Source organism: Capra hircus, chromosome 19 (genome assembly GCF_001704415.2).
Source record: "Capra hircus breed San Clemente chromosome 19, ASM170441v1, whole genome shotgun sequence".
NCBI lineage: Eukaryota > Metazoa > Chordata > Mammalia > Artiodactyla > Bovidae > Capra > Capra hircus.
Genome location: NC_030826.1, coordinates 21,414,819 through 21,434,081, shown reverse-complemented (window position 1 = coordinate 21,434,081; position 19,263 = coordinate 21,414,819). Strand labels below are relative to the sequence as shown.

Sequence of the window (19,263 nt, the reverse complement as noted above, 5' to 3'; positions counted from 1 at the left end):
TGAGATGGGGTCAACGCTCCTCCCTAACAGCCCCTCTGCCACCCTTCGGGAGCTGCTCAGACACCCATTCAGAGAGTGCAGACACAATCCTCCTCCAGGGGCCCCACGAGTACTCACTCTACCCCTCCCTCCAGAGCTTGGAGCCTGGCTCTGGTCTGGACATCTCTGGGGCTTGCAGGGGTTCAGGTTCAAGGTGGGATGCAATAGGTCCAGAGTTCAGTGTTTCACAGCAGATAGGAGAAGCGGGAGCCTGCTCCAGGAGAAGAGGAGCCGAGGGCTCAGTCTCCCAGGACAGGGAAAGGCACACCCATTTGGACCCACTTTGCCTTTCTTCCCCATCCAGAGCCCCCAGTGCAGAGGAGGGGTCCTGGGTCCGCAGCGGGAGCCAGAGGCTGGTCCAAGCCACCTGGGCAGGGCTGGGCTGGGGCAGAGGCAGAATGCTGCTGGGTGGTTCTCTGGGGAGAAGTGAATTGAAAAGCATCTCTGAGGAGGGCAGGGAGGGAGGGAGGCTGGGTGTTGTGTACACACACACACACACACACACACACACACACACACACACAGAGCCTCCCTGACTTAGCCCGAGCCTCACTCAGGAGAGGAGCAGTCTCCTCTCTGCTCCTGAAGCTGCTTTCTGCTCCTTCCCCGCCCATCTGAGCTGTTGGCAGCACCAGCGAGGTTGGCCTCAAACTTGAATGGGGCTGAAGGCTCCAGCTTCCTGGAGCTCCACGGGGCGGCAGGCTGGCCGCCGCCTCTGAGTTCAGCTGGCCTGGAGAAGCCGACCTTCCCAGCCCCCCGGCTGGTCCTGGCTCTCCTGGGTGACACGTCTGCCCCTGACCTGTAGGCCTCCAGTCCGGGCCAAGGAATGGTGCGCTGAGGTCCCTCGGAAGCCCCTCATCCCATCCTGGAGCTGGAGCAGCCCAAGGCCCAGGCCAGCATGGCCAACCCCGGACAGCCTCAGTTTTCCCCGGCGCGGGAACCAGGCACTGCTTCACCCCTGGACCTGCCAGAGATGGAGAAGCTCCTTGTGCAGGTCGGGGGCCAGGATGATAAGCCCCTGAAGCAGTCCAAGTCCCTCTCGGGGCCTCTGGACCTGGAGCAGAATGGCCACAGCCTGCCCTTCAAGGTGATATCAGAGGGGCACCGGGAGGCCTTGCACCCCCTCTCGTCCTCCCGGGCCAGCTCCAGGCGGGCGTCCTCCACGGCCACCACCTCGTATGCCCAGGACGGAGAAGTTCCCAAAGATTATCTCATCCTTGCCATCACCTCCTGCTTCTGCCCCGTCTGGCCCCTCAACCTCATGCCCCTCATCTTTTCCATCATGGTAAGTGCTGCTCTTCATTGCAGGGTCGGGGCTGGTTTTGGTCAGCAGCCATGCTTCCCTGGCAGGCACCAGTTACCCTAGCTAGGGTGTTGAGAGAAGAACTGGGATCCCAGGGGGTGGGGAGGGGAGACTCCCCGTCTTAGCCGGCCTATTACTCCCCCTTGGAGAGGGGTCCAGCGCCCCCGGAGCTTCAGTTTCCTGTCCTCCTTCATCTCTGCTCCTGGACATCACAGCTTGACTTTGCACACATCCCTGCTGGGAAGGGGATCCCAGAGAGGTGCCCAGAGCTAAATTCTGCCCAGAAAGGACAGCCAGCTTGGGGGTCCGGCCTTTGCAGGGGCCGGGGGCTTTGTCGCAAGGAGTCGTTCCTGAGTGGGGCTGTGAATCAGCAGAGACTGCAGCCAATATGGGGTCTCAGGGCCCTGTGTTCGCAGGAGGGGAGCCAGGCATCACCTCCCCACCCCACCCCATCCCCAGGGCCTCCTGGGTGTTCTAACAGCTTCTGGCAACTCTGGTTTCCAAGAGCGAGCAGTAGCTTCCCTGCCATGGACTGCGGGCCCCAGGGGCCAGCCCTGCCAGGGCTGCTCCTCTGGGGGGAACTTCTTGCTAGGGCCCTCTGGGCCTTGCCTTTGTACTGATTTCAATATCTGTCTTCCTGCAGGGGCGGGAGGGGTGGTCTGGGCCACAGGTGGGAACGCATGTGTATCAGAGGGCACGGCTGCCCCTGTATCAGGGGCATGGGGGCTCATCTTTGCATCTCCCATGCTTGTGTTGTAGGGTTTTGAGTATATAACCTTCGATCGTCTCCAATCCAAGCTGTTGGGATTGGGCTGCTGGCAGAGGAGCCCCAGGAAATGTTGGTAGCTATTGGCAAGTGAATCTCATATTTCAGGAAGTTGAGAGAGACAGACAGAGAGAGAGGCTGGCAGGGAATGACTTTCAGAATGTTAGGAGCAGGGGATAGTACACTGAGAGGGGAGACAGTGACTGCTTGTCCCTGGAGGGACTCCGCTATTGAGTTATCCGTCATCCAGTCCCCAGGAGATGTGGTCTTTCCTGCTGCCACGCTGTCCTCTGAGAAAACCCTTATTTCCTTATACATCTCTCTCCACTTCACGGAGGCCCAGTTTCCAGCCAAGGGCACCTTCCCCAATCCCCAGCACCACCTGCCAGGGCTTTAGGGGGAAACTGACAACATTCTCAGGTCCCAGCAATTGGCTAATTTGTGTGGGAACAAGAGCCAGGGCTGGGCAAGGCCTTTGAGGAAATTCCTGTGCTGCCTGTGGCTCTTGGGGGGCAGCTGGAGGTGGAGCTGGACCACAGGGATCGCCGTGGCTCTGGGTAGGGACAAGCTCTTGGTTACTGGGAGAAGCCCCGTGCGGGAGACCAGCTTTGGGGAGGGAAAGCAGACAAGGGTCCAGGAGAAAACAGTTGCTAAAATCCATCTTCTGGTGGGGGTGGCAGAGTGTGAGCTGGGTAAAAGCTGCCTTTGTCAAAGGAAACCTGGGCCCACAGCTGTGGGACCGCTGAACCTACCCCTGGTGCATTTCTACATCCATCTTGGGTTCTTGAATCAGGTCTGATGGTTGCCAGGCCTGGGGCAGGGAATATGGTGCTAAAATAGACACCATCACCAATTCCCACAAGCCTCCTGTCCAGTGGGGAGAAATCTGTAAACAGATCCTTACAACACATTGCAAGAAGTGCTCACGCTAGACAAAACCACAAGGTATTGTGCGACCTCAGGCAAGTCACTCAAACCTCTATTCTCAGTATTCCCATCTGCAAAATGGGTGTCAACATAATACCTAAACTATAGAGTTGTATGAGCCACACAAGGGGCTTTCCCAATGGCGCAGTGATAAAGAATCGGCCTCCAATGCAGGGGACACAGGTGATGCAGGTTTGATCCCTGAGTCGGGAAGATCCCCTGGAGAAGGAAATGGCAACCCACTCCAGTATTCTTGCCTGAAAAAGCCCATGGACAGAGGAGCCTGGCGAGCTACAGTCCAAAGGATCACAGAGTCGGACATGACTGAGCGCCTAAAGCACACCGCTTTGAGCCATGCAAAGTGCGAAAGCACCCGGCACATAGTAAGCGCTAGGATGTGGAGGCAGAAAACTAGGCCAGTGTCTCCCTGGTGTTGGGTTTTTTCTTTTAGAGCTTTGAAATCAAATTTACATAGCATACCATTCGGGGCTTCCCAGGTGGCACTAGTGGAAAAGAATCTGCCTGCCAATACAGGAAATGCAGGTTCAGTCCCTGGGCTGGCAAGATCCCCTGGAGGAGGAAATGGCAACCCGCTCCAGTATTCTTGCCTGAAGAATCCCCATGGACAGAGGAGCCAGGCGGGCTACGGTCCATACGGTCCAAAGAGTTGGACAAGACTGAAGCGACTTAGCACGCACGTGTTTTTAAAGTCTGTACTGAATTTGTTACAACATTGCTTCTGCTTTTATGTTTTGGTTGTTTGGCCTCCAGTCATGTGGGATTTTAGTTCACTGACCAGGGATTGAACAGGAAACCCCTGCATTGGAAGGCAAAGTTTTAACCACCAGATTCCCAGGGATGTCCCAAGGGTTAGCATTTTTAAGCAAGATTTTAAAATTAAGGTCGATACATTGTTTTTTTACACATAATGTTATTGCACGCTTAATAGACTACAGTAAGGTATAAATGTAACTTTTTTATGTACTGAGAAACCAAAACATTTGTGTGAGTAGCTTTGTTGTGATATTCACTTTTCTAGTTCATAGGACACTCCCATGCCCCAGGGAGAGAGGGGGTCAGATATTTATTTAGAGTTGAAACACGTGGTCCCACTCAGATAGCAACAGGGGTGAAGGAGAGCCAGAAAGTGAGGAAAGAGAGTTAAGTCTCTATGCTGGTGTCTCCAGGTCTGGCAACAGACTTCAAAGCTCCTCACCTGATGTCTCCTCGCTGGTTACCAAGTGAAAGATCAAGCCCTTGACTCCAGGGAGGAAGGAGACCTGCAGCCCTGACACCCTGGCTAGAGCTCACTGTCCGCAGAGCATGTTGTAATATGAGGCTGGCAGAGTCTGGTTGATCATTCCCATTTAACAGATGAGGCAACTGAGGCATGCAGAGCAGTGCCTTGCCTTTGCTCACACAACTGGTAAGAGGCACATCAGCTGGCTCCTGATCCAGCGTTCTCTTCACCTGCCCCACCCTGCATCTACCTCTGCAACAAGGACGGCATGTCCCTCCCAGGGAAGCCAAATCTTCTGGGCATTTTTGCAGGGAGGGAATAATCCCCTTCTCTCTTTTTCTCCCCTGCCTCCCAGTGGCCTCCTCCCTGTCGCTCGCTCCATCGGTGGAAGACTAATGGATCACCAAGCATTCTTCCCACTGTGGCTTTGACAGGGGCCAGCTGAGACCAGGGCTGGGACCAGGGGCTCTATCTCAGGAGCTGTGATCACAGGTATCCAGACCTGGCCCTGCTCAGCCCCACAACCTCCTGTAAGCCTCCTGGGATAGTCAGGGCAAGGCTGGCATCATCCATTTTACTTTCTGTCAAGCTGAGAAATAACCATGCTTCCTGATCCAGCAAGGACTCCTGTCAATGAGAGATGCTGGACCCCAAGCAGCGAGCCTTCAGTTGCTGATCAAGCAAGCATCAGATACACTTGGGTGTGTATCACATCTCTATCCCTTTTAAGGCACATGACCATATCCAAACCACTCAGCTTCCTTCCTTAGCTCCAGTTTCCTCATCCATAAAATATGTATAATAAAACCATCTACCTCCTAGGGCTGTTGGGAGAATTAAATGAGCTAATGAGTGTGCCAGAGCCTGGCACATAGTAAATGCTTAATAAATGGAAGTGGTTGCTGTTATTATTAATGCTGAATGAAACTGCAATGTCAGAGGAAAGAGCAAACCCCCAGAGCTGTGGTCCCCAACCTTTTTGGCACCAGGGACTGGTTTCATGGAAAACAACTTTTCCATGGACCAGGGGGTGGGGGATGGTTTCAGGATGATTCAAGTGCATTCTGTTATTATTATTGTGTATATCTCTATTATTATTACATCAGCTCTACCTCAGATCATCAGGCATTAGATCCCAGAGACTGGGGTCCTGCCCCAATCTGGCTTTCAGGCAAACGTGGCTTTTAGCAATTTGGATATAATGGAGTCTCACCCCTCATTGCATCCCCAGAGGAGGTGGGCAGCCCTGTCTGTGGTTTTGGTGGCAGCCTCTCTGTAAGTTGTTCCCACAGCATGTGGGAGCGATGCGGAGATCCAGAGTGGCTTCATCGCTTCCTTACTTAGGCATTTTTGACAAGTTAATTATTTAACTGATGTGTTGCAGGCTCATTTTCATTCATTTATGATTTATCCCTTTCCTCAATGAGAGTGCTATGCCCTGACCAGGGCTGATAGTCAGCTGGCATGCAGGCATATAGCTTTAGATATTAACAGACTTCTGAAACCGCTGGTAAACTGCTGCTGTCTCAAGCCCCTAAATCTCCCCAGCTGCTCCCATCCACCACTGCAGCCACCCTGACTCCTCCTCTAGGGCGTTCCCCCCACCAATCTGTCCCTTCTCTCAAGCAATGGAGGAGTTAACCTGCAGTCAGGGCATTTCAGGGTTTCTTGGTGATTCAGACAGTAAAGAATCCGCCTGCAATGCGGGAGGCCTGGGTTCAATCCCTGGCTTGGGAAGATACCCTGGAGGAGAGCATGGCTACCCAACCCAGTATTCTTGCCTGGAGACTCCCCTTGGACAGAGGAGCCTGGCAGAGTACAGTCCATGGGGTTGCAAAGAGTCGGACATGGCTAAGCATGCTACAGCCCAGAAGGGGCCTTTCAGGATGAATTGCACGTTGGCAGAGAGAATGATGCAAAGAAGGCACGGAGAAGCGCACCTTTCGGCTTTCAGAAGCTGGGAGGTGCTTGATCTCTGTGGAAGGGCTGATAACTGATCAGTCCTGGCACGTCCTTTCTGTTTGTTTTTGGCCGCGCTGTGCGGCTTGTGGGATCTTACTTCCCCAAGTGGGGACTGAACCCCTGCCCCCTGCAGTGGAAGCACAGAGTCTTAACCATGGGCCCTGGACCCTGGCACATCTTGCCTCTTCTCTTGTGGTCTGCTGGGCCTTGGCCTGAGCCTCATGGGTGGAGGAAGCGCTTTCCTGAGATCTGTAGCCTCCTTCCTCTGGCTGGTTTCAGCCTCTGGCAGTTGTCCTCAGCATCCTCTTCACCCCATCCTCCCCGCCCCCACCATCCTTTCCCCACACTCACACTTGTTTTCAGCGTCTTTCCTCACTGATGTATTAACCTGAGTTCATAAATCGTTTTCTCACTCACCATTCCCACAACCCCTGCGATCACAAACGATCTATTAATTCAGTCATTATGACCATTACTGCAATTATTATATTGTGTCTTCAATTTGAGCTGTTTTGTGTAAGAGGAAGATGATGCAACCAATAGGGATGGAGAGCAGCTGGTAATCTACTCAAAAAAAGAAATGAGGGTTTTCTTACGGATCCTTCATTTGGTAACTCATGGCGGGTGGGGAGGAACTTCAGAAATGAGGGCCAGCTAGCAGTGGAGAACTTCTCGGGTAGAAGCAGGGCTCCAGACTTCCCTGGCGGTCCAGTGGTTAGGACTCTGTGCTTCCACTGCTCGGGGCACAGTTTGATCCCTGGTGGGAGCACTAAGATCTTGCATTCCATGTGGTATGGCCAAAATAATAATAATAATAAAGGCAGGGCTGCATACTTAGAGGCAATTACTTTCCCTCCATTTTACAGATCTGAAAGCCAAGATTTACAAAATAGTTGTGATATTTACATTGGACAGAATGTATAACGTGCCTGACACCACAAAGCAGCCACGATTAGGTCTGCTCTGATCCATCTGGCCATTCCCAGGGTGTCTCCTTAATGGCACCCCTCATGCTTGAAGGCATGTATCATTGATCACTCTGTGGATAAAGAAGTGCGACTGGGTTCAGTGTAACTGAAAAAACATCTCTCTCACCTTTCCTCCTCACCTCTCATACCCAAGAAGCTACACGTGTGCCTCTCTCCATGGTCCTGAATCATTGCTGCACAGACAACTGTTTTTCTGAAAAATGGGGGTGGGGGGGTGCAGGACACATCTCAAAGCCTCTGCCCTTCCCCCCACCAAGGCCATACTTACAGCCGACAATGAGTCCCTTGATTATGATTCAAGGTAGCTCCTGGATTTCAGAACTTGAACTTCCTAGAAATCCCAGAAGTCTTTCTGCCTGTTGCTCCCTTTCCCTCCCATTGTTGACTTGGTGTTGATGTCCTGAGTTCAGTGACCTGAGCTGCCAGCTGTTAGAGCCTTTTATCCTCTACCACTCCTATGAGGCAGGGATTGTCATTAGGAGGCTTTACAGATGCGGAGCTGGAGCTCAGACCACCATGCAGGTGGTGAAGCAGCTGCAGAAGCGGAGAAATGCCAAATCAGGAGGGGGCCACCTGTCACAAAATGGAATCTGGATTTGGTCCTGTAGGCAGCAGGGAGCTTACAACTGGGTGAGACAAAGAGAGGATTTCTTCAAGACAGGAGAGAAAAAGATACAGTTAAGAAGGAGAGGGTGGGAAGACCAAGGAGAGCTGGTGCCCTAATGTCCCTGGGGAGCAGAGAGACTGAGGTCTGGACTTGAGCTTGCATAGTTCCTGACATGAGGTAAATGTTCAGACGATGCTAAGGATGACCATTGCAGTGGAGGTATCTTGGTGGGCTTCACAGAGGAGGTGGAATTGGAGCCCGCCATTGAAGGATGGAGAGGATTTGGACGTGTGGTGTTATGGGGGAGCGGGAATGCAGGCAGAAGAAATAGCATGAGCAAAAGCAAGTCAGTGCTCATACCCTGAGTAGCTCAGGTCCAGAGGTCGTGGAAGAGAATAGCAGAGGCTCAAACCAGGAAATGCAAGGATAACCTGAGTTTGGACTTTGTTCGGCAGACAATGGGAGGCCACGGGAGATACTGAGGAAGAGTGACTGCCTTAGCCACCATTATCTCTCTGAGCTTTTATATCAGCTCTTAACTCTCTTCAGATCCCCCACAACAGCTGGGGTATGGCAGGGGTAGAGGTCTTTTGGAAACTTGTATCCAGTCCTACCATCCTCTGCCCCTACTTTTCCATCCTCACTGGCTCTCATTGTTCTGGGATAAGGACCAACCTCCTTCCAGTGTGGGCAGAGCCCTATCTGGCCTGGCCTTGCCCACCTCTGCAGCCTCCTCTTCCTCACTGTCTCCAGCCACACTGGCCTTTGTCTAGTCCTGCCTGCTCCCTTAGGTCAATAACAATTTATTGATCATCTACGTATTTGCCATGTAGGGCCTCCCCCAGGGCCTTTGCACATGCTATTCTCTCTGCCCAGAATACTCTTCTTCCTTTTGAAAAAAATATACTTAATTCTGACTCATCTCTCGTCTTGTTGTTCAGTTGCTCAGTCGTGTCTGACTCTGCAATCCTGTGGACTGCAGCACACCAGGCTTCCCCATCCTTCACCATCTCCTGGAGTTTGCTCAAACTCATGCCCATTGAGTTGATGATGCCATCCAACCATCTTGTCCCCTGTCACCCCCTTCTCCTGCCCTCAATCTTTCCCAGCATCAGGGTCTTTTCCAATGAGTCGGCTCTTCGCATCAGGTAGCCAAAGTACTGAAGCTTCAGCTTTAGCATCTTTCCAATCTCCTATCTCAATCCAAATATCCTCCCTTTAGGAAGTGTTCCCCAACTCTCCCCTTTTACAAACTCTCATAGCACCAGGTACCTCTTCTTTGAAACACTACCCACAGTTGCAATTTTACTTTTGTGGGGTCATGATGGTGCCCTGCTGCCCCCACCGGGATGCAAGCTCCATGAGCATAACAGCTCGGGGCTCGCTTGTTCACTGCTGCCTCCCAGAGGCCTAGCACCAGGCCTGGCATGAGTTTCTGCAGGATGGACTGGTGGTGTGGGGGGTAGAAAGGAGAGGAAGAGAGCTTGGAGCCAGGGGGGCATCTTCATGAGGCTGTTGCCTTGGCTTGAGTGACAAGTGACACCTGGAACTAAGGCAGGTGCAGCAAAGCTCCAGAGGACAGTTGCAATGGAATTGACTAGGGGAGGAAATTAATTACTATGTTGGGATGGGAGGGGAGCTATGACTCAGTGGGAGAACTCTAGGCTGTTTATAATAATTGGGGCTTAAGCAAGAGGAAGGAGGAGAACTAGGCAAGGAGCAGATCTGGGAAGTAGGAAGCTGTGGTTTGGGGCAAAGGGAGAGAGGGCATGCTGCAGCGGGCAGGTGGTGCTGGCCTGGAAGGAGCTTGGCAGAGGGAACCAGGGGATGGGGCTGAGGGATCAGTTAGAATTCTGAGAGATGAAGGTAGGACCCAGGTGCACCACTGAAGAGAACACAGATGGGAGGGGTGCTGCTCTGAACTTCAGCTTCTTCAAAAGTGGGCAACACCGCCAGTCTCACAGGATGATTCAGAGCCTAAACGAGGTAATTTAGGCACAGGCGTTAACAAGCTGCGTGACACAAAACAAGGGCTCAATAAGGCTTCATCATCGTTGTTCACCATCATCATCAAGGTACCTGACCCTTCCATGCTGAACTCAGGAGCTTCCAATAATCAGAACATAAAGTAACCAAATAGGGACTTCCTCACTGGTCCAGTGGCTCAGACTCTGTGCTCCAAAAGCAGAGAGCCTAGGTTCGATTCCTGGTCAGGGAACAAGATCCCCCGTGCTACAACTAAAAATGATCCTGCATCCCACAGTTAAGACGTGGTGCAGCTAAATAAATTAATAGTAAAAAAACCAAGATGTGAAAGCAGTCACCACCTTTAGTGGACTCCTTCCTGTTTCTGCTCTAGTGGTCCAAGTTCCAGAGCTGGAGGAATCTAGAGGTCACCAGCCAGCCCTGGGCAGTGGTGAGGGGTCTCCAGGGATAAGCTTGGGACATACCTCCTACTGAGCCACTCCCAGGCCCCTCGGGATACCCTCTGTCTCTACATCCTCTGTTCATCCCCCTCCTTGTACCCACCTGATTTAACTCAACCAAATAGGGCCCAGAGAAGTTGAGCTCACTGAGGATAATAATAATCAGATACAGTCCCTGTGAAACCATCCATGGCTGCACCCCAGCCCCAGCCTTCCTGGTTCAAACTTAAGACACCTCACCTTTCCAGTGTGATCTGGGAAGTGGGCTTGTGATGTGGGTGGGAAACTGGGGGAGGGAGGACCAGTGATTTCTTTCCTTTTATGGGAAGAGGGGGCTCACAGAGGAAAGGAGGCAGGTATGTTGGGCCGTAGAAAAAGTCACAGAGGCTGCCTTAGTGCGGCTACAGGAGTGAGCCTTGGGTGGGGGTCCTAGGGGGCCTGGCTTATCTTTCCTACCAGCTCAGCATGGCCTGGACATGGTTCACCCTCCCAGGCCCGCAGTCTCTACTGTACCATCCTGCCCATCCCTGTCCTGAGATAACACCCTGGGGACTTCCCTGGCAGTCCAGTGGTTAAGACTCCGTGCTTCCACTGCAGGGGGCATGGGTTCCATCTCTGGTTGGGGAACTGAGATCCTGAGATAATGCCCGGCATTGCTCGGTTATGTTTCCAGCTGTCCCGAGCCAACAATGGGCAAGCTTGGTTAGGGATCCCCACAAGAGGTCTGGCCACTTGAGTCCAGGCCATTTCTCCTGAAGGAGGCCTCTGCCTCTCCCCTGGGGGAGCTGCTCAAGTGTGGGCTGCAGCGGGGACCGGGATGTGTTCGGCGGCTCAGGCAAGGGGGCCCCTGCAAGGCTGCTGAGGACAGGGTTTCTACCACCCTCTCTCTGCAGTCTCGAAGCAGCGTGCAACAGGGGGACCTGGACGGGGCCCGGAGGCTGGGCCGCCTGGCCGGGATGCTCAGCATCACCTTCATCATCATGGGGATCATCATCATCATCGTGGCTGTGACTGTCAACTTTGCAGGTGAGGCCCAGCGGCACCCCGGCTCCCTTGGTGTGAGGACCACCCGGGACAGGGGTGGTGGTGGGGAGGAGGGTAAGAGCATGTGGGCGCCACAGCCTTCACCTCACACCCCAGAAAAGCAAGCTCTCCAGTCTCCTGCAGGGACCGGCTGAGTGGGACTGGCTTTCTGACTCTCCAATGGCCGGAGAGTAGATCCCCAGGAAAGGTCACGGGAAGAGCACAGGCCCAGGAGGCAGAGGCCACAAGTTCCAGTCTCGGCTCTGATGGTCCTGCACCAGGGTCTGTCTGGTTGAGCCTTGGGGTTTTTTTGTCGAAAGTGGGAGGAAGACACCTCCAGCACAGAGGCTTTTGTGAGCATCACCTGAGATAGCGCAAGTGACTCTGACTTGTAACCTGGGGGCTTGCCACACAGCATCCCTGATGAGACAGTCAGGTCTTACTGGAAGTAAACCATGCCTGTGCTGGAAGTCAGGAAGTGAGACTTTCAGGAACACCCAAAGGTGGTCCAGGCAAGCTATCCAAGCAAGGTGACCAACCTTTACAAATGTGCTACTCACAAAGCCCAGCAGCTTTGAGAATTTCTGGGCTCTGCAGGTCAGTATTGTCCATTTCCCTCTAATCACACACTCGTATTGGAAGCCTCCAACCATCTCTGCCCCTTTAGTGACCAACCTACGCTTTTCCCCTAAAGACCTTGCGCCACCACCTGTGCTCTATGGACCAGCAGCTTGGCTGCTGATACTGGGAACAGGTTGTAAATATGGAATCTCATTCCCCACCCAGACCCGCCGAATAAAAATCTGCACTGTAGTAAGATTCCCAACCCCATCATTAAAGTTTGGGAGGTACTGGCCTAGAATATAGAGTGTTCATCTTGGGGCAGAAATCCTGAGATTTGGCTGTAGGGTCATGGCTTCATATGAGAGGGAAGAGTTCAGGTTTGTAATCAGCTGGCCTGGGTTCAAAAATACAGGTCCCCCCTTCACCTGTTTGAGCAGAAGCATGTTCCACAAAGTTTGAGAGGCATGCAGGTCCCTGCGAGGCGGGAGCTCACTAGCCCAGGGCACGAGCCTCAGCATCGCTTTCCAGTGCCTCAGTCTCCCTGTCTTGCTCCGCTTGAAGCTGACCCATGACCCTTTCCATGTGTGTTAGTGTTAGCTGACTCTGCAGACACATGAATGGTAAGCCCACTGTAGTCCATGGGGTTCTCCAGGGAAGAATACTGGAGAGGGTTGCCATTCCCTTCTCCGGGAGATCTTCCAGACCCAGGGATCAAACCTGGGTCTCCTGTATTGGCAGGTGGATTCTTTACCATCTGAGGCAACGGGGAAGCCTGTGTTACATTCCATGGCAAGTAACAACTGCTGAACTCAAATTTGCAAGGGGTCTGTTTAGCTTTCACTAAAACATTCAAGCAGGAGTGGGTCTAGCCTCAGGGGTCACTGGGCCCACTTCTGAAACAATCACTGAGACTCCAGTCCTCTCCTTGGCAGGAGTTTACTTCCCCCCGGAACCTCAAACTGAATCACCTCTGTTACCATTTTCCCCTAGGAATCAAAAACCCATATCCTCCAAAAAGGGACCGGGAGATCCCGTGTTCTGAGCTCCGTCCTTCTATCACTGTTCTTTTCTTTACAGTTCCGAAGAAATGAAACTAACTAGGGAGCGGCGCAAGCAGAGGCGGCCCCAGCCCGTTGAAGAGCTCTACCCACACGCCTCACGGAGGACAGGACGATCCCCCAGCTCGAAAAGCACAAACTTGGAGGGAAACCCCCAAGTCACCCCATTGCTAGCCCATATCAAATGGCGGAAAATGAGAGGAAGAAAGGAAAGGAAAAGGACTCTGAAACAGATGAATAATGTGGTCCAGTCTCCTGGGCACGTCCCGGTATTTTAACCCCCGGGGTTCTGGTTGGTTTCTCATCCCCGTGGTTTCCTGGGACTGGCCAAGCAGGCATATACTGCCAGAGTGAGAATAAACCACTCCCGCCAGCGAGACCACGGTGGGGAGAGAGTCCCTGTGTGTCTGATGACCAAGAGCAAAGACACAGACTTTATCTTTTCTATTTTTCTTGAGGTGGGATGAAAAAAAGACGGTCTGCATGCCTTGTGGCACATGCCTGCAACAATCCCAGCCGGTGCCCTGAGCTCAGAGGCTGAACTGCTGCTTAGCACCTGCCCTGGAACCCGTCGGACACATGGGACATGTAGCTGTCCTGGAAAGAGGCAACAGCCACCCTTAAATCCTTCATCGCAGGATGAGGGTACCACCAGGAGTGTTGGTAAAGACAGAAATGCAGACAGCATGACCCATGGACCTCTTCTCAAACATTTCAGCCTCAGGAGCATCTCGGTTGAGAAGCCCGGTCCCAGAACATCTCCCAGTATGACCCAAGTCTGCCTCTTGTTCCCTACCTGGGCTGCAGTCTGGGGCACCAATCAAGAACTCCCAGGGCCCTGATTCCATCTCCAGGTTGGCTAGTGAAGAGGAACTCAGGCCTGAGCTCACATTCGGGGACCACCTGGTTGGAGCACAAACTCAGTGTCCCATGTGGAGGGGCTCAGGGTCCCTGTGCACAGGGGCTGAAGGTCCTCACGCAGAGTGGCTCAGGCGGGGCATGGCTCCCAGCTCCCACCCCAACTGCCCCTGATGCGCTACGCCTCACTCTGCGCCTCTGACCAGCCACTAACAGCAAAGGTTTTCCCCGGAGCCGGCCCTGGGACCACTCCTGGGGGAAATTCCTATAGCCTCCCAGGCCCTTTGGGATGTCTCTGCCTCCTTTAGGGATGTGGGTCCAAGAGTTTTTATGAAGGTTTGTTGTTTGCTGGTTCTAGAGAATTTCAAGAGAGAGGGAAGAGCCTGGCTGAAGGGTCCTGTCTTCAGGAACCCTGGGCTTGAGAACACACATGTCCAGAATCAGGGGCCTGGACACCGTGGCCTGTGTCTCAGGACCTAATGGGACACCGGAGTGAAGCAGGGCCCCTCAGACGTCCCCCTAGGTCTTTCCTGCTCCCACTTTCCCAGCTGACTGCAGCCCCCAAGCCCTGGGTAATGTGATGCTCTGGGCACCCCCCACCTCAGGATGCCCTGCCTAGCAGCCAGGGTTCCAGGAGGCTGGGAGGGCAGATTGGCTCCAAGTTGGCTGAGCATGTTATCTCTGCACCTGATCAGCACCCTCATGCCTCCTTTTAGGGCTCCTGCCTGTCTCCCACACCCTCCTCAGGGGTTCCTGGGGAGGGAGACTGTTGGAGGCTCTGTCTTCCGGGGAGAGCTCTGGGTCCTGGGTGCCGCTCTGAGCCTTCTAGGAGGGCCTGTGTGATGGAGGGGAACTGAAGGGCGGGTTCAGGGCCCAGGAGTACCGTGTAGATCCCTCTGGGGCTGGCATTCCTGCGTCAGTGCCCCACCTGGGAATAACCCCAGCCTCTCTCGCCCCTAAAGGAGGGGCCTGCTGGATCTGCTTCATGGGGCCTTTGAAGCCAAAACAGAGATGCCCCTGTTTGTTGGGGAAGGATGGGGATGAACCCAGAGTCTTTGTGTCACTTTCAAGTTCAGGCCAGGGGAGTTAGGTGGTCTGTGAATCTGACATTCACAGGCCCCAGCTCAGGAAGGAGGGGTCATGAGTGAGTGTCTCCTGGTAGGCCCCAAGGGGTCCCCAGCTTCAGCCCCCCAGGGAGACGACAGCAGTGAACGAGACTGCTTAGGCGTGGTCTCATGGACAGAGGCAAGGCTGTGGCCTCTGTGTGCTCCGGGACCATCACACACACCCTGTCCCGCTGTCCATACTCACACCCATGAAAGCAGACCCTCACTGGCTCCTCCTCCAAACCCAGAATAGGAGAGAAAGAGAGAAGCCGCTGCAGACAGCTGCAGGAGCACCCTTCCATTTGGGCAAGAATGACTTGAGTTTTGTCCAGAGGCTGGCCCTTCTGGCAAAGAGGAGCCAAGGATCTGAGGACAGGAAACCCTTTGGAAGTAAGACTGGGAGAGAAGCTCCTCATTGTCCCTCACCCACAGGGCGCCTGACACCCCCAGGCCTTGGTGAAGACGAAGGGACAGTGGCCCTGCCTCCCAGCTCCATCGTGGGTCCAGCACTGGCTGCATGAACACCGTGGCCCTCTGGCTTGTGGTGCTGAACCAGCCCCTGCCCAGGCCCCCTAGGGAACAGCAAGCACCACCCCCCACCAGCCCCCACTTACCAGTTCTCGTCTCTGTATTTCTCTGCATGGAAAGAAATAAAGCTGACTGCCCATCAAGGACCTGTGTGTTTGTGCTGCTGGGCTCAAGGGGCTCCAAACAAACTGGGGGGCACTGGGGAGCCTGGCAATCCAGGGGCTCTGTTGCCGGCATGAAGCATTCCCTTGGGCAAGCCATTTGCCCTCGCCTAGACTTAGTTCTCCAGGGAGTGCTGGTCTTTCCTTGGCTGTTTCTTCTGGACAAAGACCTCAGGAGTTGAAGGGGAGGTCAGGAGGCTGTGCTGGACATTTTGCAAACCCTGATGAATCCACATGGCCATCTGAGGGAATCACTAGTGTTATCCTGGGGTTCAGGCTGGTAAACCAAGGCTCAGAGAGGTTCAGACACTCGACCTGGGTCACGCAGGACTTGGCCATACAGAAGGTAGTGAAGAAATGTTGGTGAACTGTGTCCCTAGGTCTGACCCCAAAGTTGGCTTCTTGCTGCCATCTCTTCTGCCTGGAGAGTAGAGCCCCATGGAAAGAAGGTGAGTTAGTTGTGTGTGTGGTAGGGGGCAGGGTGCACAGGGAGAATCTATTCCAGGATGACTGCTTGATGGTGGAAGGGGGCAAGGGCTTTAGGAGTGGGGAGCTGGGCGTAGGCAGAGCCACTGGGCTGGGCAGTCAGCAGGAAAGGAAGGACTTGCCACGTGACCCCGATAAGCTGTTTATACTGAGGGCAAGAGGCTGGGGGAAGCGGGAGGGAAGGGCATCGCACTAGGGCGGGGCAGGTAAGCAGAGAGAGCCCCAGGAACCACAGGGCAGCCCAGGCGGTGGGAGTTGGGACTAGCCTGCCTGGGTTCAAATCCTGCCCCTGCACTTATTAGCTGCGTCTCCTTGGGGAAATTCTTTCCAGCTAGACCAGGGTCCAGGGGAGCGCTTCTCATGTGCCGGGTGCTGGGCTCTGTGTTTTGTGCCAATTGTCTCATTTCGTGGGGCTTCCCAGGTGGCTCAGTGGTAACGAATACGCCTGCCAATGCAGGAGATTTGGGTTCGATCCCTGGGAGGGGAAGATCCCCTGGAGGCAGAGATGGCAACCTACTCCAGTATTCTTGCCTGGGAAATCCCATCGACACAGAAGCCTGGTGGGCTACAATCCATGGGCTTGCAAAGAGTTGGACACAATTGAACACACACACACACAGACACACACATCTCATTTAATCCTCACATTACTCCCCATGAGGTGTGTCATCCCATTTTCCTAAGAAGAAAATGAAGCTGAGCAAGGCCAAGTGATTTGTCCAAGGTCATAGAGTCAGGAACCCACGAGGCAGGACAGTCATGGAAGCTTTGCTGACGTGAGCTTCCTCTCCCGCCTTAGCGAGTCTGCGAGCGGTGGGGAGGTGGCTATTTCAGCATCCTTTACGTGTACTGCCTGGTATGTGATGGCCACATTTCTCTTCAGCTTTTTGCTTCAGCATTGCATGTGATCTTTTCAAAGGCATTTTGAGCACTGCCTGGGGGGTCCAAATTAGGAGGAAATGCCACCAGTGAACGGCTGCCCATTTAATCACACGCAGGTATCCAGATACCTTCTCCATGTGGTGCCGTGTGTCACTTTACTGCCTGGCTTGGTGATCTGAAAGTTTTTATGGCCATCAGTTTTTCAGACACTACCCAGCTTTAGAAACTTTAAAATGGATGGGGACATGTGTCTGAGATTCAGCAAGGGAAAAGCTGCCGCTTCCACAATGCAGAAGGCCTCAGGTCGCAGACGGCTGTGTCCTCTCTGAACCTGGACTCATCGCCTGTGAACAGGCTGGTGCTGCGCTCTGCACACCCGCAGGGCTGGCGGAGGTTCAGTGGTGTGTCCTGGTGAACCGCAAGGGCTGGACATACATGGGCAATGCTGCAGCTGGAAGAGCACCTAGAATCTAGAAGGGCACCCAGGCTAGCCTTGGAGACCCTGCTCCCCTCCAGCCCCAGCCTGACCTTCCTCTCACGGACCCACTGCCGGAGACCACCCCACCTGCCCAGGAGAGCTCGCTGGCTCAGGCCTTAAACCTTCGCTCCCTGGCCGAGTCGCCTTGGTCAGCCACAGCCTTTCTGGTCCCCAGTCTCCAGGTAACAGGGTGAGCTGAGAAGGTCTATGAGTGAGCTTCTAAAGCCAGACAGTTCACTGGAATCACCCGGGAGCTTGGGTGGCATTGGTGCCTGGCTTCCATTCCCAGTGAATCAGGTTTAAGTAGTCTGGGGTGTGGCCTGAACTTCGGAGTTGTTAAAGCTTTCCAGGTGGCCCCAGTAGTCATCTGAGGTGGGAGCCACAGGGCTCTCAAGCCTCACCACTCAGCATTAATGGGCATCACCAGGAGTGGTCAGAGATGCAGATGCTGCGACCACACCCTGACCGGAATCTCTGCCCTTTCACAAGATCCCCAGGGGTTCATGTTTGCTGAAGTTGGGGACACTCAGGGTTAGACGCCTGAAGCCGGGTCAAGTGGGTCAGCTTGGCTGCGGTCTACCCCGTGGCAGTATCTTCTGGTGGGGTGGTCTTTTATATTCCCTCTAAAAATAATAAATTGTTTTCCTTTCCTTTGGCTTGTAGGATCTTAGTTCCCTGGCCAGGAATTGAACTCAGGCCCTTAGTAGTGAGACTACAGAGATCTAACCATTAGGCTGCCAGGGAATTTCCATTTTCATTCCTTTCTTTCAAAAATCTATTGAAACCGATGGAGAAAATCTAGGCAATACTGAGAAGCCAAGAGAAGGACATTGAGAGAACCCCCTGATAAGTTGGGGGGGGGTCTCATAGCAAACAAGGTCTTCACTCTGCTTGCCAGTGTTTGTGAAGTGAGTCCCCTCTTAAACCGAATTCCCTTACTGAATTTATGATCACTCTCTCCCCAAAACCTTTTTCATTTCTTGACCCTCTGACCTGAGTCCCGAGCTAACTGAACACAAATCAACCAGTAATCAGATGACTCAGACTGCTGTTTGCAGATATCAACGCGAATGTACTAAAATTGGTGGTGTAGAGCTTATCATTTGGAGAAGGAAATGGCAACCCACTCCAGTGTTCTTGCCTGGAGAATCTCAGGGACGGGGGAGCCTCGTGGGCTGCCGTCTATGGGGTCGCACAGAGTCGGACACGACTGAAGCGACTTAGCAACAGCAGCAGAGCTTATCATTAACCTGTAGACTCAGGTTGTTTCTCCAGGGCAAGAAGAGCTCACCAACCCCCGAGCCACGGATCGCCTGGCTTGAGAATTGTAAACTAGAGACATGCCGACTCCTGCAACTGTGATTAAGGAATGTCACAAGACAATGATTAACCCCAGCCAGTTTGTTCTTCCTCTTTCAAAACAAAACTACGAAGTCAACGACCAAGCTGGAGTGGATCTGAGGCTTGTCTCCCACTGCTTGGCTGGGTGCTCGATCGGGTCGGACTCTTTGTGACCCCAAGGACTGATGCCCACCAGGCCTCTGTGTCCATAGAAATTTCCAGGCAAGAATCCTGGAGTGGGTTGCCATTTCCTCCTCCAGGGGATCTTCCCAGCTCAGGGACTGAGCCCACGTCTCTTGCATCGGCAGGTGGATTCTTTACCACTGAGCCACCTGGGAAGCAATAAACTTTGACTTCGCTGCAAACTCCCGCTGTCAGAGTTTGGCTTTCTGGGCTGTGGGCACACGAGCCCTTTGCTCTGTTAAATTTGCCTGTGAGCCTGCAGCGTGGAAAATGTGCCCAGTGTGGGTATGGGTATGTGTGTGGTTGGTGAGTGTGCCCCAAAAGCACAATTCCCTA

General features: G+C 53.5%; 1 protein-coding gene across 1 annotated transcript; it reads left to right on the top strand.

The window, feature by feature from the left end:
- On the top strand, positions 610-15,536 carry TUSC5 (tumor suppressor candidate 5). Its single transcript, XM_005693295.3, has 3 exons — positions 610-1,324; positions 11,153-11,285; positions 12,924-15,536. Exons 1-3 carry the CDS (start codon positions 938-940, stop codon positions 12,935-12,937), a joined length of 534 nt encoding a protein of 177 aa, XP_005693352.2. The 5' UTR covers positions 610-937; the 3' UTR covers positions 12,938-15,536.